General features: G+C 45.4%; 1 protein-coding gene across 1 annotated transcript in view; it reads left to right on the top strand.

Moving 5' to 3' along the window:
• PEX14 (peroxisomal biogenesis factor 14) overlaps positions 1–26127 on the top strand; it is an 87279-nt gene that overhangs the window by 51507 nt on the left and 9645 nt on the right. The window contains exons 4-5 of the mRNA XM_042479275.1: positions 22069–22191; positions 25429–25514. Coding sequence (XP_042335209.1) covers positions 22069–22191; positions 25429–25514 — 209 coding nt within the window. The remainder of the gene's footprint in view (positions 1–22068; positions 22192–25428; positions 25515–26127) is intronic.

Here is a 26127-nt window from a genome sequence, read left to right as displayed (position 1 = left end):
TGCTCTACACGGAACCTGCCCACTGAATCTTTGGTTGGTTTTTCAATTTTTTATTATTATTATTATTATTATTATTATTATTATTATTATTATTATTATTACTAATGACTTGGAACCAGGAGCATAATTCCTGCTTTACCACTACAGGTGTTTCAGCTGCATTCAGATGAGAAATGGGAGTACTGGCCAGTAACCATTCCTTCAGGGAGGATGTCTTAACTTCAAAGTAAGGCAAGAAGAATAGCCCTTCTGGATGAGACCAAAGGCTTCTCTACTGGTCCAGCATAGAAATGTACAGTTGGAAGGGATCCCAAAGGCCATCCGGTCCAACCTTCATTCTCCACAAAGCACTTCTGACGGTTCGCCATCCAGCCTCTGTTTAAAAGCCTCCAAAGAAGGAGATAACCCCACTTCCCAAGGTAGCATCTTCCACTGTCAAACAGCTCCTACCATAAGGATGTTCTTCCTAATATTTAGGTGGGATCTCTATTCCTGTAGTTCTGGGTCCTATTCTTTGGAGAAGCAGAAAACAAGCTTTCTCCATCCTCAGTATGACATCCCTTCAAATACTTAAACAGGGCTATCATATTACCTCTCAACCTGCTCTTCTCCAGGCTGAACATACTCAGCTCCCTAAGCTGCTTTTCATAGGGCTTCATGGTTTCCAGTCCTTTCACCATTTTCGTCACCCTCCTTTGGACATGTCCACATCCTTCTTACATTTCACCATCAATACATCTTATGGTGGCATATGCCACAGTTTGACTGTATGTTGCACGGAAGAGTCCATCCTTTTATCATTCCTGAAACTTTCACCATTCCACTTCAGACTTCTTCAAGACGGCTAAGTTAATATCATGCAAACTCCCTTTGCTGGCAGTATATAAAAATAAATATATTGCGTATGGTATATAAAACATAGATAATTTCACTAGTTAAAGGCTGCATAGTGACTGCTATTAATGTGTAGTATAAGAGAGAGAGTGAGTTTTTTCTGATCACCAGGCCACTGTTTTGAAGTGGCTGCTGCACTTGTTCCGGAAGAAACGATAGATGAATTAAAAAAGAAAGGAAAAGGCAGAGCAAACTCAGTGTGTTCTTTTAAGTAATGTTTTCCAATGGGGTTTGGTAAGTGCTCTGCACAACTTCCTGTCAAAAAAGATTCAAATCTCAGTGTTCCTTTCTTTCTGCTTTCTCCCCCTTTGCGCTCTCGCTCTCGGTGGGTCCGGAAAGAACACTGCAAGGGGCAGCCTTCTGCTATTTTAATGATGTTGCGAAGAAATCCATCGAGTGGGAGATGTGCACTGAGCTGACAACCTCTAAATGTACATTTATTTCTTCCATAGCAGAGGGTACGAGTCACATTAACCATAATAGCATCGTTCTCGGTTTTGGCCTTGCCTCACAACACCATCCCTCCCTTTCTCCCCACCTTCAGCCATTTAGAGGTGCAGTTTGCTATGCAAGAAGGCTACCCTGTTTTTATGACATGAATGGAGAAGGAGGGTTACTACCATTAACCCTCCCAAACACATGGACATTTCTGTGGTTCAGGATCTGTCTGATCATGTAGGTTTCATCTCGTACCCACTTCCAGTTTGTTTTCCAAAACAGTGCCTTTTGCAAATGGTGAACTAGGACTCCCCCACTCTGCTCACTCTTTGATTCCTGGCTTCAAATCTTTCTCTCTTGCCAAACACTGCCAGCCCTGCACTGTGCTTTTCCTTCCAAAATTTTCAAAACATGAAATTAAAGTTCTGCATGGACTCAGGCAGTTATAATTCAGCACCAAGTCAAAGCTGTTTGGTTTATTTCAATTGAGAGAATCTCTCTTCCAGAGTGGGTTCTGCAGGCTGTTGGACAACAACTCCCATCATCCTCATCAAGCATGGCCACAGATAGAGGATAGTGAGATGTAGAAACCAGAATATCTTTGGAGGGTGCGAAGCTGGGGAAGGCTGAGTTAGAGCCATTGTGATAGAGCGGACAAAGATTATAACAACAGCAATTGCAAGTACATTTCTATACCACTTATCAGTGAACTAGCACCCCTAAATGGTTTACAGTGTGTGTAAGCCAATTGCCCCCAACAAGCTGGGTCCTTTTTTTACTGACCTACAAAAGGATGGAAGGATGAGTGGACCTTGGAGCCCTTCCTGGGATAGAACTCACAACCTTGTGGCTGCAGCACTGGCATTTAACCACTGCACCAGCAGGGCTCCCAAAAGATTGGGGAGACCCAATTTCAAATCACTGCGGATCACTTGTTTTTGTGACCTCCGGATCTCTTCCGATTCTGTGATCCTGTCTGAAGTAAAGCCAGTAGCATCTCGAGAAAGGGACTTTGCGGTGGTGGCACCTTCTCCTTGAAATGTCCCTCCTGGAAGGACCAATGTGGACTTCTTGTTACCATCAAACACATTTCTGCTTCCTTAGGCTTGTAGAAACTAATGCTAGCCTTTTCAAGAGAGAGAGCAGTTTGATTTTCCTGCCTGTTGAAATCGATCTTCTCTTCTCTCATGTGTCATGTTAGTTTGTTCACTGTATTAGTTCGCAACAGCAACAACAACTCTCTTTCACTTTTCATCCATCTTGCTGGCAAGCATCATTGCCTAAACTTTCAAACACTTTGTTTTTTGTTGCTCAAATATAAAATAATAAGAATCTGCTATGAGACCTAAACGTTCCTTAAAAAGAAAAAGGCGGAAGATTCTTTGGTAGCTAAAAACACACAACCCCTTGTTGCAGGTTGCTCCAAACAGACCCTTTCAATTACGAGGATTGAAGTCGTGTGCCCTGTGAATTTCTGATTGCCTTCCTTGGACGCTTTTCTATCTTTTCTGTCCTTCGGTGGGTGATGCTCAAGAAGGACAAGGACAAGCAGGAGGGGAGAAACAACAGACAGCCTTGCCAAGATTCCCATGATCTGCTGCAGAAAGAGAGAGAGAAAGGCTGGCTCGACACCCTTAACCGCACTCTTGTTGGCCGGTTCACGATTCCTGCCGGCTTGTGGTTTCTGTGGTTACTTGTCAGCAGGAGCAAATGTTGTACTTTCATTGAAAGAGGGAGAGAGAGAGAAAGAGAGAAAAGAAAGGGAGTTGAGTGTACTTCTTTTGGCCGTACGCAGGGTGCAGATCGGGGAACGGCGGGGAGGGCGGAAGAGTCGGATGGCCTACCAACCTCTGAATGTCAGACAGCTACCGTTGTGGCAGGTTGCGTGCCATCCTATTCCAGCCCTGGAGCTCTGACCTTTTGGAACAAGCTTCACCCTTAGCCGATCGGAGAACTCCACCGATCCTTACATACTTTCCTCCCTCTTCTTCTGTTTTGGAGAGATGGAAATATATTTTTAAGAGGTGATCTAGAATTTACAATCTTACCTTCTATTCCTCCCCCTCCCCTTTATATGTATACATGAGTAGGCAAGTATTCAGATACAGGAGATAGTGGAAAGGAGAATATTATTCTTGTTAAGGATTATTAAAGCTGTACTGCTCAGAGTATTGCTTTGTGGGCTGGTACCAGTATCTGAGTTGCCAGTTGCCAGTCCCAGGAGAGTTTCCAGCAAAGAAGACCAACGCACAGATTAACATGCCAATCATTTCCTCTCAACCAAGGGTCACACAGTATAAATACCCCACACACCAGACACTGTGAGTCATGTTGCTCTTGTTAGTAGCTATTGTGAGTGAGCTCATGTGCTCCTAGTTCCTGATACATTGAGGTCTGGGCTTGATAAAGGTAGATACTGAGCAATTTGCATTAGGGCTGGGGAAATGTTGTTAGTTGCAATCTAAAGCATAGAATCATAGAGTTGGAAGAGACCACAAGGGCCATCCAGTCCAACCCCCTGCCATGCAGGAAATCACAATCAAAGCATCCCTGACAGATGGCCATCCAGCCTCTGCTTGAAGACCTCCAAGGAAGGAGACTCCACTACACTCCGGGGGAGTTTGTTCCACTGTTGAACAGCCCTTAAAGCAATCTAAAGCAATCTTCTCAGGCTGTCTAGGGACGGGAAGGTTCTCCTTTTCCAGTGTGTCAGGGACCAGCAATAAATTTGTACCCATTGGATTCAGTTTCTTTCTTTCCTGGAAACTTCCCAAGAACCAGTAGCCAATGGCTCAGTGGCTGACATTGGTCCAAAAATCAGTGCTTCTGTGATAGGCACTTCCACTACATTTGGAAGCTCCCTGGGCCCTTCGGGGTTCAAAATGAATTTTTGCAAGATGGTGCCATGTAACAGTGCTGAGCTGGTTTGCTGTTCAGCTTCTGCTGTTAAATCAAAGTTGGTCCACACGATCAATGTTGTTTAAGATAATGGGAGTCTTGCAACTGGATTGTGAATGTTCCTTTGTTGAGATGCAGTGCGGTAGAGTCCAACTGGACTTGATTCTGATCTAGGATTTAAAGCTTTGCAAGGATGCTGGTTTACCAAGCATCTTGGTTAGTCTTAACTATGGTGGGCTACAGGAGTCCACATGTAGCTTGGCCTTTTGGAAAGGTACATACTGTATCTTAGGAGGCCATAGCAGCTGCATGCATTTATCTTTGACTGATTTTTCCCCCTTCTTTTTTGGCCAGACAAGAGAAGTCTTCCACCCTTCAACCACTTCCTGAACAAAGAGGCTTTATTCTTTGTGAAACTAGTGGCACCCTGGTTTTTTTTTTTTAAACACACACACATATACACTGACTTTGTGGCATATCACTTTCTGCGAGTTCACCAAAAAAGGGAAACAGAGTGCTCTCTGATCCCACCGAGGGAGACAGAGGGAGAAGGTGGGAGGTCAGGCCGATTGCATTACACAGTTTTCCAGAGCCTCTTTCAGCAAATACATGGGTTATATTAAAAATTGCAATCATATCAGATTTTTCGTTGTTGTCGTTCGCGAAGCGCATTGCTGACCTTATGCATCAGAATCGGCTTTATTGAATTTCACCCCAAACGCGTTCCCAGTTCCCTTGCGCCGTCCCCCGCTGCCACTGCCGCCAGACTGCCACCCCACTGACAGTATTCATGTCCTTGCTGTCCATGTGGAAGTGCCCCCTTTTTTATGGTGATAAACCAAATTAAATTTGTTTCTGTCGACCGCTGACCTCCCTCACCTTTAAGGTTGCGTCTTTGCGGCAGGAGACGAGAGGCGCCAGTGGTGGATCATTTTGCTATCAGGGGACACTGGTGTGCAAGGACCGCTGAGCAAATGAAATATTGAAATCTTTTTTCCCCTCTCACCTGCCTATTAGCAGTAATATGCATCCTTTTAATGGGAGACCTGCCTCCCACCCATCCAAGACGCACATATTAGGAGCCTGTTCAGGTGCTAAGAGAACAATAATTTTGGAACCGTTGTAGAATAGGACAGTGATGGTGAACCTTTTACAGACCGAGTGCCCAAACTGCAACCCAGATTCCACTTATTTATTGCAAAGTGCCATGTCCCTCTGGCTTTCTAGTAAGAAACTCTGGCAAACTCTGTGCTAGGGCAACAGCATGTGTGCCCACAGAGAGGGCTCTGAGTGCCACCTCTGGCACGCGTGCCATAGGTTCACCATCACTGGAATAGGAGATGGACTTATTGCGACCCTGTGGGGTTTTCTTGGCAAGATTTATTCAGAGAAGGTTTGCCGTTGCCTTCCATTGAGGCTGAGAGTGTGTGACTTGCCCAAATTCACCCGGTCGGTTTCATGGCTGAGTGGGGAATCAAACCCTGGCCTCCAATGTCGTACTCCAACACTCACACTGTTTATATACCGGCTGTATTTATATGCTACCTTTTCTCCCATGGTTGCAGGTAAGTATGTATATTTCTTAGAGTATTTATACCCTGCCTTTCAACTACAAAGGTACTCAGAATGTCTTACTTAGCTTGACAGTTCCCTGCCTTCAGGGTTACCATTTAAATAAGACACAACACACGAGAAAAAGAGGATGGTGGGAACCTCCAGGTCCTCCTGTGCAACACTGTGGTTAACATTTGCCAGACGTTGATCATGGAATCAGGCTGGAGGACCTAGAGATGCCTAGAGAAGTGTTTCTCCAGCACAACTTTATGGTCAACGTCTGGCAGAGTTGCGCTGGAGGACAACCTAGGGATTCCTGGAGAGAACATATTCATCAAAACTGCTAATAATCAAAGCTGCAAATGTGGAGGGCCAACTGTATAGTTCTCCTTCTCCCTTCTTTATCCCTGCAACTCGCCTTTGAGGTATGTCAGGATAGAGAAACCGAGTAGCCTTAAATCACCCCAGTGCATTTCATGGCTCAGTGGAGACTTGAACCCAGATCTCCCAAGTCTTAGTCTGAACCACTATACCACATAGGCTAGCTGAAGGGCTGCAAGGCAGACCTGTGTAACCCAGAGCACTCTTCTCCAACACTTACTGACAGTCCCAACATTTTGAAGTGTCCACTTGACTTTGCCTAACAGTAGGGCTGGCCCTGCAACACAAAGTGGTCGAGACGAAGAGCTACTTAGCCCTTATAGAATCATAGAATCATAGAGTTGGAAGAGACCCCAAAAAGGGCCATCCAGTCCAACCCCCTTCTGACATGCAGGAACTCTCAATCAAAGCATCCCTGACAGATGGCCATCCAGCCTCTGTCTAAAGACTCCCAGAACGGAGATGCTGATGATGCTTTTTCGGATACCCATCATCCAGTTGCCTCTTAGGAGCCCCAAAGCAGGGCATGTTCCTATTCTTCAACCTTGCCCTGTGATCTTCAGAAGTTTGCTGCCTCTATGGATGGAGAATCCCCTTGTGACAGCGCTTGTGGGGATGCGAGTTCTGCATTTGCTGCAATCAGATAGGCCTTTCAGTTAAATTTATGAAGAGTGCATGGCTCTCCTCCTGCATCCCCCCTCCCAAAAAAGGAAATAGGATCCAGACCTGCAGAGTGCAATAGAGCTGTCTTTCATCCTGGCTGCCTTTCTCTTTCTTAAATAGCCTTCTCGTTCCATTTACAGCGAGCGCTCTCCCTGCGTTTTTTTTTTTTTTGAAACAGAATAATCTCACTAGATAAAAAGGGCAGGCTCTTGAGGATGTTTGGCATTTCACCTTCCGTCGCCGCAACCTCTTTCCTTGGCCATTCGTTTGGCATTTTAAAAAAAGTTTTCTCTCTCTCTCTCTCTCTCTCTCTCTCTCTTTGTCTATTAGATGTTAGAGGAGAAGTTGCTTCCTCGTGCGCTGCACCCGGTAGTGTTCACAACGGCCACCGAAACCCAGAAATACAAAACGAGGCGTCTTTAAAAGATTGCTTCGAGTATCTGGTTTTGATTTAAAAGTTGGGGAGGGAGGGCAGAAAAGCAAAAAAGGAAAGAAAAGAGGAGCGAAGCTGTGTTTATGAGCGCCAAAAAATAGCAGCTTCCATTACTGTAATTAAATGGCGGCATTTAACCTATCAAGGCTGGTGCATGGATGCGAGAGACGCGCTGCCGTTTTGAGATGATGGCTGCGAATCCCCCCGGGAGAGAAGAGCAGTTAAATAATTTGTTTTGAGAGAGGTGCGAGTTCTGCAATGGAGAAGGGTTGTGGCGGTGGAATAGAAACGTGTATGTGTGCGCATGCATGTATGTGTGTATGTGCGGGGAGGGCGATGGGTGTTTATATTGAAAATCCCCCAGAGCTCACTTTTTCTTGCCAGCACCTGTACCAGGCTGTCAATAAACCTGGCACCCATTGCTTCTTCCCTTTGGCGTCGGAGCAGTCAAGGGCTCACCTATTCTTCACAGTGTCCAAATATTGCATCAGAAAAGTCAAGAGGTTGGTTGGTTGATATTTACATCCTGCCCTCTTCCGATTTATAATGCCCAAGAGAAGCTGCAGCAACAGCAAGCTGCAAGCAGAGAGGTATATTATGATGAGCTGCCTTGTACTAGGGATAGGTGCAGATTTTGTATAAGTTAGACTTTGAGAAGAATTTACTGCATCTTTTAAAAACAAAATCTTCATATTCAGGCTGGAAGAAGTGCTAAGGTTTGGGCTCTCTCAGGGAAGTTCATCCAGGAGAGAAACCAAAACCAATAGATTCATTGAGGGTGTGTGACTTGCTTAAGGTCACTGAATGGGTTTCCATGGCCAAGTGGGGATTGAAACCCTGGTCTCCAGAGTTGTAGTGCAATGCTCAAACCATTACACCACAATGATAAGCACCCGAGATGCTTACCACTTTCATCCGCGGTCCCTTAGGAAGAAGACCTGCAGCGACTACAAAACTTTGTGTTGATCTCCCCAAACAATAGGCATTCCCTGTCTTTTGGGCCTCAGTTGATGTGGCCAGTGCCTGACGAAGAAAGGGAGAGAAGCCACAAATACAGGTATAAGCAAAGGAATAACCTGTTACCCTCCGACTATCTCCATTTAGCAAGAACAACACCAATGAATCCCTTGCCATCCCACTTTGTCCAATTCGTTTAAAATGTCCTAGCTTCTGTCTCCTGCTACTACTTTCTCCCCTCATCTTCATCTTATTTCAGTTGCTGCAAACTGAGTTCAGAGTACAAAACTAGTTGTCCCAGTTGTTTGGACTTTTTAGGCTTAAAATTATGCCAGTTTGGGAGGCTTTGGAGGTTTCCAAGGGCCAAAGACGGCCCACAGGCTACACTTTCCTCACCCCTGGCTTATAAAATCTTGGCTCTGGTTTTCTCTCTGCAGTATGAAATTTCTGCTTACGGGACTCTTTTTACAATGCGATGAAACATTGAAAAATGTGATTGCCTCCTTTCTGACTTCAGTCTGGTTGGATACAGTCTGTCCAGGGCCAACCCTACTACTGTGAGGCGCAGTGCCGCAGTCATCTTGGGCAGCAGATGCTGGGAAACGGCAGTGAAGCCTTGGAAGAAAATGCTGTGAGAGGCCTGCCCTGCACCGGCTAAGCAGCTGTCAGGCGTGAAAGAGGATGCTATTCCATCCCTGCTGCCAAAGAAAGGCTTGCTTGCCTTTTTATACACAAAACAGAAAGGGATGTGTGTCCTCCATGTTGCTGTTTGGCTCAGGCAGCAAATTGTCTCGTGCAAGCTTTGGATCTATTCTGTCACCTGAGCTTTATAGAATCACAGAATCATACAATCATAAAGTTGGAAGAGACCCCAAGGGCCATCCAGTCCAACCCCCTGCCATGCAGGAACTCACAATCCAAGCACCCCCGACAGATGGCCATCCAGCCTTTGTTTAAAGACCTCCAAAGAAGGAGACTCCACTACACTCCGAGGGAGTCTGTTCCACCGTTGAACAACTTTTACTGTCAGGACATTCCTCCTAATGTTTCGGTGGAATCTCTTTTCCTGTAGCTTGCATCCATTGTTCTGGTTCTTGTTCTCTGGAGCAGCAGAAAACAAGCTTACTCCCTCCTCAATATGACACCCCTTCAAATATTTAAACTTACATACTTATCCGCCAGTTCGTTCTGCCACCGCTGCAGAATGGGCTTTGTTTTAGCAGACGAGTTGAAGTGGAAAGAGATTTCCAAAAGAGAGGATGATTGAGAGCCATAGTCCTTTCCTGAGTGTCTTGTAAAGGGCAAACTGTTCCATCTGGTCGTTGGATATGAGGCTCTTAAGAACAGGGTTGGCAGTCCCCAAGGGAGTGGTGCTAAAACCACCAAGGAGGGTTCTTTCTCTCCTCTCTTTCTCAGTTTCTCTCTACTTCTGCATTTGAAACATCCCGTCGAACTGCAGTTGCGGAGCGCTCCTCCTTGGCCCAGCATTGGATGCAGGCCTCCAAGATTTATGCGGAGTGACAAGAATCGGCGGAGCGTGTTTTTCCTGGCTGTAGAATGCTGACCCCAGCATTGTAGGAAGAACGGGGTGCCTTCCTGGACAATATCAGCACCCCCCCCCCTTTATTTACTTATTTTATCCTTTAGTATCTTGGGTTGTCTAAATCTTAAATGTGCAAATCCGGTGGTTTAAAATAGTTGATACAGTTTAGCTAAAGCTGAACCCTTTTGGACATAAAGCTTTGGTTGTAAGGCTTTTTAAAAGATTCCCAAACTTCAAGGAGTTGTTAGGGGAGAAGTCATTCAAATCTAAGTAGCATGGACATCTGCATCCCACGGAAATGGAAGATACAAGACGTGCCAGAAGCAAAGCAAAGCAAACCCCTGTGATTCCAGCACACATTCCCTTGACTTGTCTTGATTTACTATTTTACCCGGCCTTTTTTGTAGCTTGCAAGATTTCTTTGAAAAGAAAATTTAAACGCAAGGGAATAAATATTTCCATTGGATCTCAGGGTTTGGGCTTGGAGATCGGACCATCCTGTTCATATCTAGAAGGCAGAGATGGTGAAGTGTAGTGGTTAGAGTAACTTTGAGGAGGAAGGCCCCTCCTCAGTCATAAAGCCAACAGTCTGAACTTGAGACAAACACGGTCTCTCTGATCCTTACCCTGCAGGGTTGTTGTGAGGATAAAACAACTCACAAGGTTGCTGTGCAAGGCAAGAGTGTTGGAGCTCATCCTCAATTTCTTGGTAAGAAGGATAGCAATAAATCAGGTCATAGTATCTACCAACTGCTAACCTCAGTGGACAGAGTGAAGAGAGGGGCATTTGGAGGCTACAAAACTGTTCTTGTATCCCTTGGTGCTGCTTCAGTGCGCCGACCAAATGCAAAATGAGTGCCTGTGTTTGCTTCCCCCCCCCCCCCACTCTCAGTCCTCTTTCCTTTTCTGACTTGTCTTTCGAGCTGCAAGCCTTTTATCTCATTTCTGATCCTTTCAATCCAGTCTGGGGTGGCAAGAGGTAGCAAAGAGCGGGTAGAAATCCATTGAAATAAAATGTGGCATGCAGAATTGCTTATAAAACTCCCACCTGCAACAGAGGAGGCTTACTGTGTTACCAAAAACACACACAACTAAGGCTGCAGTATATCCAAATCCCCCAAAGTTCCCCTTCCTCTCTCCACTCCCAACTTTGTTTTCCACTTTATTTTTGGGTTTTTTGGGGTGGGAGGGAAAGAACGCTAATAACTGATCTCCTTAGAGCTATGGTTGCTGTGACAATCCCGGCCTTAGAGAATCAGAGCGACAGTGAGCAGGTTCCCCGGGGGTCCCAAAGGAGGAATGATGAAACTTTTGCCCATCCATTGCCACTCAAGCGCCTTCCGTGCGGTGGCTTAAAGCACCAATATACCTCTTGGTTGTTTTACTTCTCTTTTAAACATTTGTCACGTCTTGTGTTATGACAGGGAGAGCCATAGGCATCAGCCCAAATTGTTTGGCCACCTAAGATGCCCCCATCCCAAAATAAAAAAATGGAATGATGGTCGCTCCTCTTTTATGTGTATAGGCAGAGTGGCATAATGGTTAGAGAACACAAGTGGATACCTGGAGAGTCTCCAGGCTAAACATGCCCAGCTCCCTAAGTCTTTCATCATAGGGAATGTATGGTTTCCAGACCCTTCACCAGTTTGGCGACCCTTCTCTGCACACATTACAGCTTCTCAGTATCCTTCTTGAATTGTGATGCCCAGAACTGAATTGACATCCTCACATATCCAATGGCATATATATGTCTGTGCCTGGCTTCCACTCCACCAAAAGCACCTGAGAAAGTAGACTGAAGTCTAAGAAAGCTCATGCTGCCAGTTTCTTTCAGTTAGTCTCACAGGTGCTACAAGATCTCTCTGCTTACTGCTTCTACAGACTAACGTGGCTATATCTTTGGATGATGATGATGGGGAGAGACAAGTGAAACAGCCAGAGATCTGCCACATATGCCTCCCTCTCCAGCATGTGCTACCTGATGTGTTTCTCTTTGTCTAATGGTAGGGCTGCTGTTCCCAGGGACCCTCTGGCCATTCCCTGGATCACAGTCCATGCAGCCTCTGACAACCGAGGTCAGAGTAGCTACACCTCTCTTCACTTCTCCAAATAGGCCACGAAATAGCATCCTTCAAACAGAGATCTCTCTTTGCCTCCAATGGAAGGGGGGAGCGTTGTGGGGAGCAGAGGCGAAGAGAACTGACCTCTCTTCTGACAAGCGCTACTGTGTCTCCTTTGCCTTTCTAAAGCACCAATGAAATATATTTTGCACTGGCTTGTAATGTTGTGATTTATGCCGTGATACGGTTTGTGATATCCCAGTGTCCTTTTGCCTTTGCATCGAGGTTCTCCCCCCGCTTTCTCTCTCTCTCTGCCTGCCCTCCAACGCCTTCTGCTACATGTAATGTAATAGAGGTGAGTCTGCTCTCGGGACACAGAGGTAAACGTATGATCCAGGACTGCCTGGTCAGAGGGGCAGCGTACTCCAAAACCTGCTTTCCCTGCCCTCCCTCCACTTCTTATCTCCTCCTTTATCATCATCTTTTTTACTGTTTTGCTTTTTTGGAAACAGCAAGAGTCAGTAATGTATTTGGATATATAATAAAGTAACTGAAGGGAGTCACCCCATGCATTATTGTGCACATATATCCCAACACAATGCCTACCTGGGATAGCAAGTTTTATTTTGCATCGGTACGGAGGAATGCTGAAGCAGCAGTGGCTGGTGGTTTCCATGTCAGTGAAATGGTGCATCCATGCAGTTTTCAGATACCGTGGGCCCTCCACATTCACTGGGGCTGGGGGCACAGGACCCTGTTAAAGTGGGAAGACCACAAGTAAGAAAGCACTCTTTTCTTTTACACCTCCCTAGGAATCTCTAGGTCCTCCAGTGCAACTCTGTAGTCAACATCTGCTGGATGTTGACCATAGAATCATGTTGGAAGACCTACAAATGCCTGAAGAAGTGTTTTCTCTAGGAATCTCCAGGTCCTCCAGTGCAACTCTAGTCAACATCTGCTGCACATTAATCATGTTGGAGGGCCTACAAATGCCCAGAGAAGTGTTTTCTCTAGGAATCTTTAGGTCCTCCAGCGTGACTCTATGGTCGGCGTCCAGCAGGGTCACCCTGGAGGTCCTAGAGATTCCCGTAGAGAACATATTCATCAAATCCGTGAATAATCAAATCCACAAGAGTCAAAGCTGCAAATGTGGAGGGCTGACTACAGCTTTAAAGGAACTACAGTATCTGGGGTGCTGAATCCAGCACTTTGGAAAGCTCTTCCCAAGCTATCGAAAATCTAGACTTGGAAGCTACTAGCCACAGACATTTCTGCCCTGGAATCTGATGCATGATGATAGAATGGATTCTCATTCACTTTTGGAAGAGAGATGCAGGGATAAGGGGGCCATAGATCAGACAAAACATACAACTTGCACACAAGAAGTTCCCGGCTTCAATCCTTGGGAAAAGAGGACCCACTGAGTATGCAGTGCAGGCCATCTCTGTGCCTTCCCTGAAATAATCCTTATTGCAGTACCATTTGCTCTCTGATAAATTAGTGTAGGATTGTATTATTCATCTTTCTGTTTTCTCAGAATGGGACCCAAAAGTGGCTTACAGTATAAGTGAACACACGATAGCTAAAATGGTAGATGGTTTGCAAAACATGAAACCATCAATCCAACTAAAACATCAATTTACAACAACTAAAAGCAACATGCCCATCTCTTGTGCAGATGAAGGCCAAAGGCCTTCTTCAATAGAAGCATAGAAGCTTAGAGTTGGAAGGGCCATCTATTCCAACCCTCTGCCATGCAGCAACGTGCAACTAAAACACTCCTGAAAGATGTCTTGGTTGAAGCCAAGGGTAGTGATTTGAGTGTTGGACTATGACTCCGAAGACCAGAGTTTGATTTCCAGCTCAGCCATGAAACCCACTGGTCAATCTTGGGCAAGTCACAGCCTCAGGGGAAGGCAATGGCAATGGCAAACCTCCTCTGAACAAATCTTGCCAAAGAAACCCCATGATAGATTCGCCTTAGGGCCGCCACAAGTCAAAAACGACTTGAAGGCACACAACAACAACAACAACAACAACAACAACAACAACAACAGAGTCTTGCTTACAAAGCTCAGTAGCGCCTCGCCCTGAATCGTCTTGGTTGCAGTGTCTGCATGGTGCTTTCGGCATGTAAATAATCTGGAATTATTTTCTGTTTCGTAAACATACATAGCTGATTTGCTTTGAATGGCTTTAATTCTGTGGGTAATTTAATTGCATTTTAATAATAACTTTTATATGCATGTGTTTATGGCTTGGTAAGTGCTTTTAATGGTTGTTTGTTTTAATTTTGGCAGGGTTGCAAAAATTTGTGCATTGTCCTCCTTCTCCAAAACCTGAGCTAATCCTAGAATTGTAAAGGTGGAAGGGTCATGTAAACCAGTGAGGCCTTCCCACAGTGGGAAGGCTTCACTGTAGTTTTGCTAGGGGCGTCCATTGCAAGCAGTGGCTATTGGAGTGTTTGATACACTGGGGACTGATGCGCCATGGGCACATCAGGGCACTCCCCAATGTATATCAAGACACTAGCTAGGATGGCCCAGAACACAACAGGAGCACCTAATGTGTGTCAGAAGTTCCCATTGCACATTGGAGCACTCTTGCCAATGCCCAGATGTATATCTAAGGAATTCACTATCAGGATGTTTTTTCATTTCCACAATGTAGCGATGGATTTGTAAGGTTCCAAAACATAGACTGCGATGTAGGATCTCGGCCCTTGTTTAGCTATGTGTGTGCAAATGCAATTTATTGTTCACTTGCATTATTTGAAAGGAGTTGTGGGTTTAAATATGAAGGGATTGTTAGAAGGAGAGAAGTCGCTTGCGACAAAACATGCTCCATTTTAGACTGTGCCACAAACTGCCCATGTCATCTTGGTGAAGGGTACACTAAAAGGACTGTGCCACAAGCTGCCCGTGTCGTCTTGGTGGAGAGTACGCTAAAAGGACCGAATCTTGTCTGATCTTGGAAGCTAAGCAGGGTCAGCCTTGGTTAGTACTTGGATGGGAGACTGCCAAGAAATGCCAGGTGCTGTACACAATATTCCAGAGGAAGGGACTGACAAACCACCTCTGATTATCCCTTCCCCAAGAAAATCCTGTTGAATTCATGGGATCGCCATAAGTCGACGGGCGACTTGAGAGCACATGTACATGCGCATGTTTGCCTAGAGTTTATCTCACCACTCTCCTGCCTTTGGGTAAAATAAAGTACACTTTCCTGTGTTTCAAAAGTTGTCGTTTCTGCTTTAGTGTGGACCTGAAAATAAGCAAATTAGGTGTGTGTGTGTTTGCGATTGTGGAATAAGGTTGATTGGAAGAAGGGGTGGGTAGGAAAAGAAAAGAAGGGGGGAACCTAAACCCATAAACAAGGTGATCTATAATATTTTTTTCATTCTCCTTTTAAATAAATACCGATCAGCTTTATGTTCGGAGACAATAGGAGCCGTTGGCTTAAATTTGCAGTTTACTGTATTTATGGCCGTAATATCAAGGTGCCGCCGTCGTAATTTCATGCCCCAATGAGAAGTGCAAGGTCGAAGCAAATGCTTCCATCGGCATCCTGCTAACACACTAACTCATAAACAAGGCCCAGCCTGGATCAGGTGGCATGGAATAATACAGGCTAATGAAATACAGCATAGCTTTCCATTACTGTTAGTTTTTACAGTGTCGTCATTACGTGTAATTTATGTTTAAAAAATTCAATTTTATACAAGGCTCTGGGAAATAGGGGTCTCCAGGTCACCCGACGACTTTTAACGGCTGCGGGGTTGGGGTTGCGGGTGATTCGGGGGGGGGGGGGGGAGAGAAAGAAAAAAGGGGGGGGGGAGAAACCACCTTGTTGTGCTCGGTCCCTTCGCACAAAAATACGAATAAATAAATTAAAAAATACTAATAAAATACAAGTAATTTAAGCCCCCAAATGTGACCTCCCTTTTCTTTCCGTTGCCACTTTTTTCGGCGTGGATGAGAACGATGTTCTCGCCCGTTTTAATTTAATCCTCCCGCCGCCACTTTTGGAAAGTTTGTTGTCTTTTTCCCGGGCGTGTGGTTGTTGTTACAAAGGGCAGGTGGCCATTTATGTTCAGTGTCTGCTTCCTTCCCTCCGTCAATCACTCAGGACCGACATAAGCTCAGAAAACAGGGCTGACAAGAGGGAGATCCGTAATAAACTCCCCCAAACTCCTACTCTTTGACATTGGCTCCGCTTGCGCTCCATTTTGTTATAGACGCCGAAAGCTCAGCCAGGAAGGCAAAGAATCCTGCCAGGAATTTGACGCCAAACTAACAAATCCCTTTATGTTCAACTTGGCTTTCCCAGGCAAAATTAACACCACATTTTGAAATGCATCCCATACATTTTCCTTTCCTTTCCTTCTCTAGAGGATCATAGCAATGAAGGCAGATTTTCATAGGGCTTCAGAGTTACTGGTACAACACTGAGTAGGATATAGTCTTTAGTAGTCTTGAAACCTCTCTTAATCTTGCCGGATTCGTGAGTGGGTTGCGGATGTCCCCTTTGCCCCCCGAAAGCATCTTTCATTTCCAAACTTAGCATCTTCCCTGCTAGCGTGACCAGGACCCTTGTTGCACCTGCAGCAGCAAAGATGGAAATCAAAGTCCAGTCCAAATAAACTGTCTCCATGTAAATGAAGAACGGAGGAAAAACGGACAGGGACATTTCCGTTGACCTTCGGTTCTTTTGTTTTGTTTGGTCTTAATGGAACCTTAAAAGATGAAATTGACCTGACAAGGTCTCTTCTAACAAGGCTTTGTGTGGGAGAAGGATCAGAGGGGTTGCACCTTTGACCCTGCTGAGATGTATTTAAACTCCACTGGATGACACCCCCTTTCTTCAAAAGGCCAGGCTAAAAGAAAGAGAGGGGGGAAAGATAAGAGTACCCTCTTGCATTTTGAGCAGGGCAGGGGGTCACAGGTACATGTGTACAGATGGCAAAGTTTCGGGGTGGCCAGAAGGCAGATTAGGGTTTGCATTCTTCTTCCTTGACTTTGCCACGGATAGGTCCACCCTTAACCATTGTTTTGGGCCTGGTTCTGTTTGCTGCACTGTGAGATTCTGGTGGATCCACTAAACCACACTGGCTCTCAATGATGCACATCCCTTAGCAAAAGTGCTTCAGGCCTGAGCTGTATCAAGCCTTCTGCCTCCTTCCACCTTGGTAGGAGAAGTGGAGCCCTGAAGAAGACTCCTATGTAACCCAAAGGCTTGTTCTCATTTCCCCATACCCTTCCAGCGCATGACTTTGAACTGCCTTATTTATTTGGGCCCAAATCCCCCCTCGCCGCGTGCCACATCTTGGTGCGCAGCAAATGCAAGGGATGTTTTTTGCCTTGCATCTCCCTCCCTTTCCTCTCCGTTCAGCTTTGCAAACCCAGTTCGGAGCGGCAAACGTTTCTGATCTCCTGGAGGAGATCAAGACCAGGCAGAACCCAAAAGGTTAAAAGGAACAATAAAGGAGGCTGCCGATTGTAAGTGAATTATATTTGGCCTTGAAAGCTGAGCTGGGTCTATATTATAAGGAGGCATCTCTGTGTGTTGTTTACCATCACCCTGACTAATGCGGAGCGCTCTCCCTCTCTCTTTCTCCCCCTCTTTCTCTCTCTCTTTTTTTGTTTTAAATAATCTCATGCAAATTAGACACACACTTCCTTCTAGTTGATTGCTATCTGCAAGGAATAATATAACCGCAGAGGGTAAGACGCAAGGACTGAGCTGGAGACAAGGATGCGGGGGGAAACAGTACGTGACCCAACACCGCCGCCGCCCCCCCCTCCATCTCTCCGTCCATCCATCTTCCTCCATCCAAGATGCCAACGCAGGGACGAATTAGCCCTTGTTTTCATAACACTGTGAAATATTTCTCTCCGTAGAGGTCAGGGGAGGTGTATATGTAATGCTGCGTTCCAGTTTGCATAGCGCAACATGGGTATCATAGGACGCCGGACCTGGTTTCCCACTTTCGGGAAGTTTGCGGCCACTTTTGACCCGTCTCCTCTCCACCCCAGGAATCATACAAAGGCCTAAAAGAGGTAGGAAAAGACATTAACTTTGGAAAGGGAGAGACCCTTCAGGATGACAAGAATGGAAAGCATTCTGAGTCTTAAGGCCTGGATGGGAAATTGATCAGAAGTGGAGCAGGATGCCCCAAAGGGTGATGGACTCTCCTTTTTTAGGGAGGCTTTTAAATGGAGGTTGGATGGCCATCTTGCAGGACATTCTTGTAAGGCAGGAGGTGGGCTTTGTGGCCCTGGTGGGCCCTTCCAGCTCTTGCTTCTTCTTGTTGTGTGCTTTCAAGTCCTTTCCAGCAACCCTAAGGTGAACCTATCATGAGATTTTCTTTGCAAGATTGTTGGAGAAAGGTTGTCCTTGCCTTCCTTTGAGATTGAGAGGATGTACGACTTGTTCAAAGGCACCCAGTGGGTTTCCATGGCTGAACGGGGATTTGAATCTGGGTCTCAAGTTGTAGTCCAGTGCTCAAACCAATACATCACACTGGCTTTTCAGAGTGACTTACACCTGAATTAAAAAAAAACCACAAGACAGTTTCCTGGCTGGAGGCTTACAACCTTTAAAAAAAAACCATAGCCTAAGAGGAAAAGGAAATGGAGAAGGAAAAACAAAACTCCACAGGTTCTTAACAAGACAAGGTTTCTGTAATGTTCCAATTTAATGCAACTGCTTGGATGTGGTTAGTCAACAAAACTAAGAAAGTGCCGAAGGAGCCAATAATTCACCTTCTCTTCTGTGGTTCTCTCTACTTGTTTCATGCCTGCTGGATGACAACTGCTGAAAGGCAAAGGCCAAGGGGTTTTATTGTTTCCAACCATAGGTCTCCAGGTGCTGCCAGACTACAACTCCCATCCCATGACCCTTGGCTGTTTAAGGGGGAGTGATAGGAGTTGTAGTCCCAACATCTGGGAGACCCCAGATTGGGACATAACGCTTATCAAAATGTAAGATGAACCCTGTAGGGTCGGAATTGAGGTCCATCATGGGGTGCCATGTCTCCAGCCAACACGATCCTGGGGTTTGTTAGGTACCAGCTCTTTTTGCCAGACCTTGTAAAACTCCCAGGAGTCCATAGGATGGAGGCACCACATGTAAACTGGCATTAAACTGCATTATTTCTGCAGTGCAGATGCGCTCTTAGACTAGCGTCCTGTTTTCCATCACCGCATAGCCTTGGAAAGAGCAGGAGGATTATGGCCTCTCTCCTCACCCCCATATCTGGTGTTCAGAGGTATGTTGCCTGTATCTCTAGAGCCCTCTCCTTATCCCCATCTTAGTAAAATGCCTAATGAAAACAGCAGCGCTCTGCCTAATCCTATTGTCGCGGGTTAATATGACCAGATTAATGCAAGAAACAAATTTTTATCTATTTTATCCCACCCGAACAGGATGTGAATTTTGCTGGGAGGAGGGTAGGTTGACAATGACTGTGATTTCCTGTGCTTTTCAGATTGGAGACCTCAAGAACAAAGGACCTCTCTGTGGTTTGCTGCGCAATCTTGAGCGATAATGTTTATCGCACATGGCTCTCTTTGAATGGATTTGGGTGACGTTGAAAGGGCGGTGGGTGGTGGGCAATCTGATGGGATGGGGACCCATGCGCCTCTTCCTTCCCTGGCTGGACCACATCACAGCGAGTGGCCTCCCAAGAAGAAGAAGACAAAGCAGGCAAACTCTCTTCATCTTGATTCGAACTGGGTTCCAAGTGATTTAAAAAATACAGTTTGGTTCAGTTCTGAACTTTAGACCTACCATGCAACCAGTTGCATCGCTGAACACACACTGGGTCCTCAATGCTTTTCCCCAACAAGAACCCCTCCATTTTCCTTTCCTTGCTTCCCTACTTTTGTGGCCGCACAGTCAGGGAACAGAGGTCTCTGTCCTTCCAAAGCCCTTGAACCTGGGTCCTTACGGAGCATCTGAACTCATCTCTGGTTGCTTTTATTTCGTTCACTAACTTTGATTTGCAGAAATGGCATGGAAGGCATGCACCGTTTTCCATTCTATCTCTGCAGCATGCCTCCTTTGGGCCTTGCGTTGCCATCCGCATTCGGCTAAGACGCTTCCTTGCTCTTCTTCCTTCCCTGCCCTGGAAGCGAGCGAGCGCTTTCTCCCGCTCAGAAAAGGCAAACCAGCTGTGCTGTTTCCTTTCCAGATGCTGGTCAGCAGCTGGTTCCCTTTCTTTCTTCTCTCTCTTTCTCTCTCTTGTTGGCCAAATCTTTTCCAGATGTCGTGGCCGCCGCAGATGGGAGGTCTCCGTCACGTAGGGAAGGCCGCGCGGAGTGCCGGATCCAACCCATCGAGCCAAGCGGCAGCCTTTTTAAAGAACCGGGCGGTTGGTGGGGGCTTGGAAACGTCAACTTTATATCCGAAAAGTTTTGGCGTGGCCTCCCTCTGATCTGTTTTGCTTTAGTTTTATTCCCTCCTGATGTTCGGAGTCCCATTCATGCTAATCACAGTCAGACCTGATTCCTCCCTTCCTCCTCCTCCTCCTCCTTCTCCCCCGCTTTTTTATTTCCGCATTTGTCATAAAATAAAGCAAATTATTCCCATCTTCAGAAACGATCTAGACTAATTAGTCGTCTAACCCAATAATTAGCTTTTTGTTTCCCTGTCTGTTTTCCTACATTATTGTTAGTTTTCTCCCCACTCTTGAGTTGTTGTTGCTGATTTTTTTTAACACCATTACAGATTAAAATGAGCCACATTTGCAGTTGATGGTATATGTTTTTTTCCCCGCTGTTCTTTTTTCCACCCTCCTCCCTCTCTTTCGTTTCAGGGGAAGAATGGGAGGAATTGCAATAGAAAAGCTACTTCAAAAGCGGCAATAAACTCAAAAGATAAATTAAGGAAATTGAATGAGCCACATTTGGAAAGTGGCAGTGAAGGCTAATACTCCCCGTCGCTTAAGGTTAAATTGCAGCAGGGGGGGGATAACATTTCTACCCTCCCCAATGCATCCAAAATTCTCGGAGAGACAACGTTTGTTTGCCAAAAGGTCCCCTCGCCCCTTTGTGGCTTTCAGAAACCTTTGTCTTTAAACAGTATTTTCAGATGAGGCATTTTGCAAGCTTTTACCCCGTTCGTGAAATGTTTGCAAGGGGCACAATTGTTGAATTCTGCTTCTAAACTCCTGCCCCGCTTTTCCCTGCAGCTTGGGAAGTAATTCGTTTCACAGGTTCACTACTTTGGGGTCGCAATTCCATTTCTGTGACCCAAAAGTAGTGCAGTGCCGTCGCCGTTACTTTCAGGGGTAAAAAGTTATAATTCCAGTTCTGTGATCCAAAAAATACTGGGTTGCTGTTGCTTTCAGGAGCAGCTAATTGTGATTCCATCCCATGATCCAAAAGTGGCTTGTTGTCATTGCCATTTCTTTATAAAGCAACTCACTATAATTCCTGCGGTTCAAGCATAGTTGGTTACTACTGTTGTTGCGAAAAAGTGCCAGTTTTCTTTCTGTTGTTACAGCTCTTCAGAAGAAATGATATAGTGGGCATTAGGATGTTATGTGCAAAATGCATTCAGGTACCTCCATAACAAGTAACTAAAAGGGTTGCATTTACACCATGAAAAAGATTGTGTTATCACTCATTATAATATATACCTAAAGTGAGATCAAAACACTAGAACTCTATAGTGTGAAAGGGTCCCATCTCTCCATTTCTTCTCTCCAGGCTGTCAGTGTCCTACAGGCCATTCCTCTCTTAATCCACTTTTTAAAACCTTTTTGCTTTGGCTTGTCCCAGAAAACCAGAGCACTCTGGAGCAGTGATGCTTGGCACCACTGCTGCCAGTGCTAGTCGTTCCTCTGAGATAGCAACGAGATGCCCAGCCATGCGTTCAATGCCTGGGCTCCTTGTTTCCAACTTCAGAGGGAGCAACTTGTGGAGGTGGCATAGCAGGACACTGTATAGGCAGCTTCCCAGCATCACTCCAGAATGCGCAGGAGGTGGGGGGAATGTGGGCCAGTTTATGGGCCAGAATACTCCAGGGCAACCCAAAGTGTAGACCTTCCTTGAGAAGGTCCTGACTCCTATGTTCCCACCACATATAGTCATGGATGATGGCAGAAAGAAAGGCTTCCCAGAAGATCTCAAACCACAAGTGGGTTTGTACAGAAGATGGTCCTTCAAATAACCTGGAATGTTGCAGTGCCTCCTTAGTCATGTAGAGCATCAATACTCATGTATCTTCTCTTCTCCCAACAGGACTGACGGATGAAGAAATAGACCTGGCCTTCCAGCAGTCGGGCACAGCCAAAGAGGAGCCCCAATCTCTAAGCCTTTCTACGCAGCCAGTGCTGCCTCAGCCCCCTCATCTGGTCCCACACAGTAAGTCACCCCGAGTCATTTTTTGTGGCGGGTAGAGCACCTTTTCATCTTCTTTAAGGATGCGAAAGCTTGCAGTTGTCTTCTATTGGTTGTGTTACTTTGTTTTTCTAAAGCGCTAGTCCTCATGGAAATATTTGATCATGGAATGACTGCATCCTAAACAGTGGTACTCAAGGGGACAGTTCAAAGATATAGCTGTGTTAGTCTGTAGAATCAGTAGGTAGAGAGATCTTGCAGCACCTTTGAGACGAACTGAAAGAAAGAAGTTGGCAGCAGGAGCTTTACTAGACTAAAGTCTACTTCCTGCAAATGCATTTGAGGAAGTAAACTTTACCACTTAACCATCTCTTTTCCAGGCTAAACGTACCCAGCTCCCTAAGTCTTTCCTCAAAAGGAATAGTGCCAACATTCTTTGGCAGAGAAAGCTAAAGAGCTTGTAAAACTACGAATCCCAGGATTCCATAGTGATGGAGCTATATAGCACTTGAAGTGGTATCAGATTGCATTCTTTCTACAGTGTAGATGCACCCAGTCATAGGCCAATTCCTCCCTTCAGATTTGATTCTGGGTTTGTCTTTAAGCGTTAATCCAAAGGACAGAAGCAACTGGCTCTCTCTTATTCCTTCTGTGCGCCGCCGCATGCCAATATACCTCTGGGTGGATCTTTCTCCTTCTTGTCTGTACCTTTGCCAAAAGGTGTCAAAATTGTTCCTTTAAAAAGGAAAGGGAAGAAGAAGAAAAAAACCCCAACTCCAACCCTCCAACTCCTTGATTTTGATTAATATAGAGAAACAAGACTTGGGTTGACTGATAATAAAACTGATAAATGACATCTGAATTACTTGTAGCGGTAATTTATTACATAAAATATCTTTTATTTGACATGCGATTAGTCGCTGGAAGCATCACTCAAATCTGACTAGTTTAAACAGGCTCCGAAACGGAACCCCTCCAACTTGGAGGAGTGAAGGAGAAGGAGGAAAGGAGGTGGGGAAACTAGAGAGGAGGCAGAAAGTATGCTATAGAACCGTCTGGTGCTTAGGAAACACTTTACACCGAGAGTGAGGACAAATCTGACTGTAAGTGTTTAAATGATTGATGGGGTTTATATACATTTCCCCTCCTCTCCTAACCCCTTTCATTACATGCAAATTCCAAGGAGGTCCTGAACTAAGGTATGTAAGGAGTGCTTGCATTTCCTTGGCCTTGCCAGCATACTCAGGTACTTATGCTCCTTAGTCATGGATTCGCACCTGGGCTTTATATACCTTTTGAAGGCTCGGCTGCCTTTGCAACAAAGGCTGGCTTGGTTCCTTCTCTTCCTCCACATTAAAATATGAACGGAGCACTGCAAAGCAGCTACTTAGTGGGTCACCTGCGGTGAGTTTAGTGCTTCCTTTCTTTATTAGTTGATTATTATTTGTTCCATTTTTATGCCGCCTTTCTCCCAAAAAGGGACCCAAGGCAGCTCACAAGATAAAACATTTTAAAAAGTGGTGACACAAGGTTTGTTCAGAGGTTTGCCATGGCCTTCCCTCAAAGCTGAGAGCATGCGAGAAGCAGGGATAGAAACCTTGCTGGGGTTCACACACATGCACATACTCCCACTGTTTCCCATTAGTTTTTCTCCTTCTCCTTGGTATCTTTATTTTTTGCCACAAGACAGAATTGTTTCACACGTCCCTAAAACGAGTAAAATGGCATTTCGGCTCTTTGTCTTTATAGACTCTCTGAACTTTCCAAAAGATCATCCCGGTCCCTTTTCATTAATAATGAAAACCAGGGGGCAATAAAATGTTCTTAGTGTAAGCATTGCAGAAACGGAGAGAGAGATGGAAGAGGTGAAAGGCCAGAGATGATGGGATTGATGGGGGGCAGAGTTGGGAGAAGGGAGGGAGGACCCACAGGTGTCTTCGGGTTTTGCCTAGAGGTCAAAGTAATAGGGAACAACGGGGCTTTGGGAACTTGGGCAGGAAGGGCTGGCTGTCCTTAGTATAGTTTGCAGGAAACAATCTCTGAGACTTAACTTCGTATGGGTAGGGATCTTACACAAGGCAACAATTGTGCCTCATACATAGGTTGCATTTACATTTGGGATTGTACAGTGGGCCCTTGATATTTGCTGGGGTTTGGTTCCAGGACCTATTATTTTGCTTCTCTTGTGGCCCATCTTTGCAGCCGCTTTGAAACTCTTCTTTAAAAAGCAAGTATGAAAACACACAGCCTTCCAAGTGCTGTTGAGCTGCAGCCATGATCTCTTTATCATTGACTATGCAGGCTGGGGCTGATGGGAGTTGTGATCCCGCAACATCTGGAGAGCCACATGTTCCCCATTCTGGATGTAATGGGTTCCTTGTTTTCATGCTGGTTGTGTCAGCTAACCTATCAGGGAGTTTGGAGAAAGGCAAATCATATATATATATATATATATGTATATATATATCTCCTCCAGTCGATCTGCCTTGGTCCAGGCCTCAGAGGTGGAGAAGAACTGCTGGACCTGATCCCATTCCCCACCACCACTCCCCTCTCCTTTTGTGTTGTGTCTTCTTAGATTGTAAGCCTGAGGGCAGGGAACCATCTTTACTAAAAGATTGTATGTACAGTGCTGTGTAAATTTACAGTGCTTTATAAATAAAAGATGATGATAATATAAATAATAATAATAATAATAATAATAATATAGGACACTACAGACACAGTGAGCCTCACTCCTCTAATACCTTCCAAGATCAGACAGGATTGGGTACCTATCCAAATCAGTAGTCATAAGAAAAGAGGATAGAGAAGCCTTATATACTGATACATTGCTCAAACTGAGGAGTCATGTCTGAAGCCTGGTATTTTATGGGACCTGCTGCACTTGGATTGGCCTTTGGAAGGTCAGCCGATAGGTATTGCAACCTAGTTGGTACTCTTGAAGCCTAAAGTTCAGTATAACAGTCTGGAAAGTTAGAACATAGCATTGGTGATGTCGGTGGTAAGTCACTGCAGCATGTTTGCTCATGGTCCTTTCAGTCACCCTGGAGCCATACACTCCTTGTTGTCTAATGTTCCATTGAATTTCCAAGGAAGCAGCTTGATTTGGAGTGGGGCAATGCAGTATCTCTTCCCAGACTTTGGGAAATCTACTTTGTTTGTTTGGACCACAGCTCCCAGAATCCCCATGCAGAGCTGGAACTTAATTGAACTCTGTATACTCCACTTCTCACTCTGCCTTTTGTTTTTGTCTTCCAGGCCCCCCGAGCTCCAGATGGCGGGATTATGGCGCACTAGCAATCATCATGGCTGGCATAGCTTTCGGCTTCCACCAGCTCTACAAGGTAAGGGGTTGCCTGCCAACCTGGCCAAGGTTGTGGGATTGTAACCACCTTGACCCCAGGTACTGGGAGGGCTGAGTATTCACACACTGGGTGTCATGAGACTTCTGGTGTGTCCTAAGAACATAAGAAGAGCTATGCTAGATCAAACCAAAGGTCTGTTGAGCCCTCTTTCCTGATTTCACAAGACTGACCAAATGTCTTTAGGAAGTCCACCAACTGCGGATAATCAATAGCTACAATTTTGGGGATTGTGACATTTGGCTTACCATTCTAAGCCCATCTGAAAATCTCTTTATTCTGGCAGACTTGTGTGAAGTGTGAATTGCCCATGATTCTCACGTGGAAATTTAAACCACAGTGAGTGGTATCTGCATTCAACAAGTGCCTCTAAGACATAGTTTTGACATAGAATCATAGAGTTGGAAGGTACCAAAAGGGTCATCCAGTCCAACCCTATGATTCTATGATTTCCCTTAGACCTGTTGCGCTTGGATGTTTAAGCCACAGTTAGTGCAAACCAAGGCTTTATGTGGTGTCTGCATTGAACAAGTGCCTCTAAGACATGGATTTGACCTGTTGCGCTTGGATGTTTAAGCCACAGTTAGTGCAAACC

The sequence above is a fragment of the Sceloporus undulatus genome, chromosome 7, assembly GCF_019175285.1.
Source record: "Sceloporus undulatus isolate JIND9_A2432 ecotype Alabama chromosome 7, SceUnd_v1.1, whole genome shotgun sequence".
NCBI classification, from domain to species: Eukaryota; Metazoa; Chordata; class Lepidosauria; order Squamata; family Phrynosomatidae; genus Sceloporus; species Sceloporus undulatus.
Note: the sequence above shows the minus strand (reverse complement) of the source record. Positions and strands in the feature narration are given on the sequence as shown.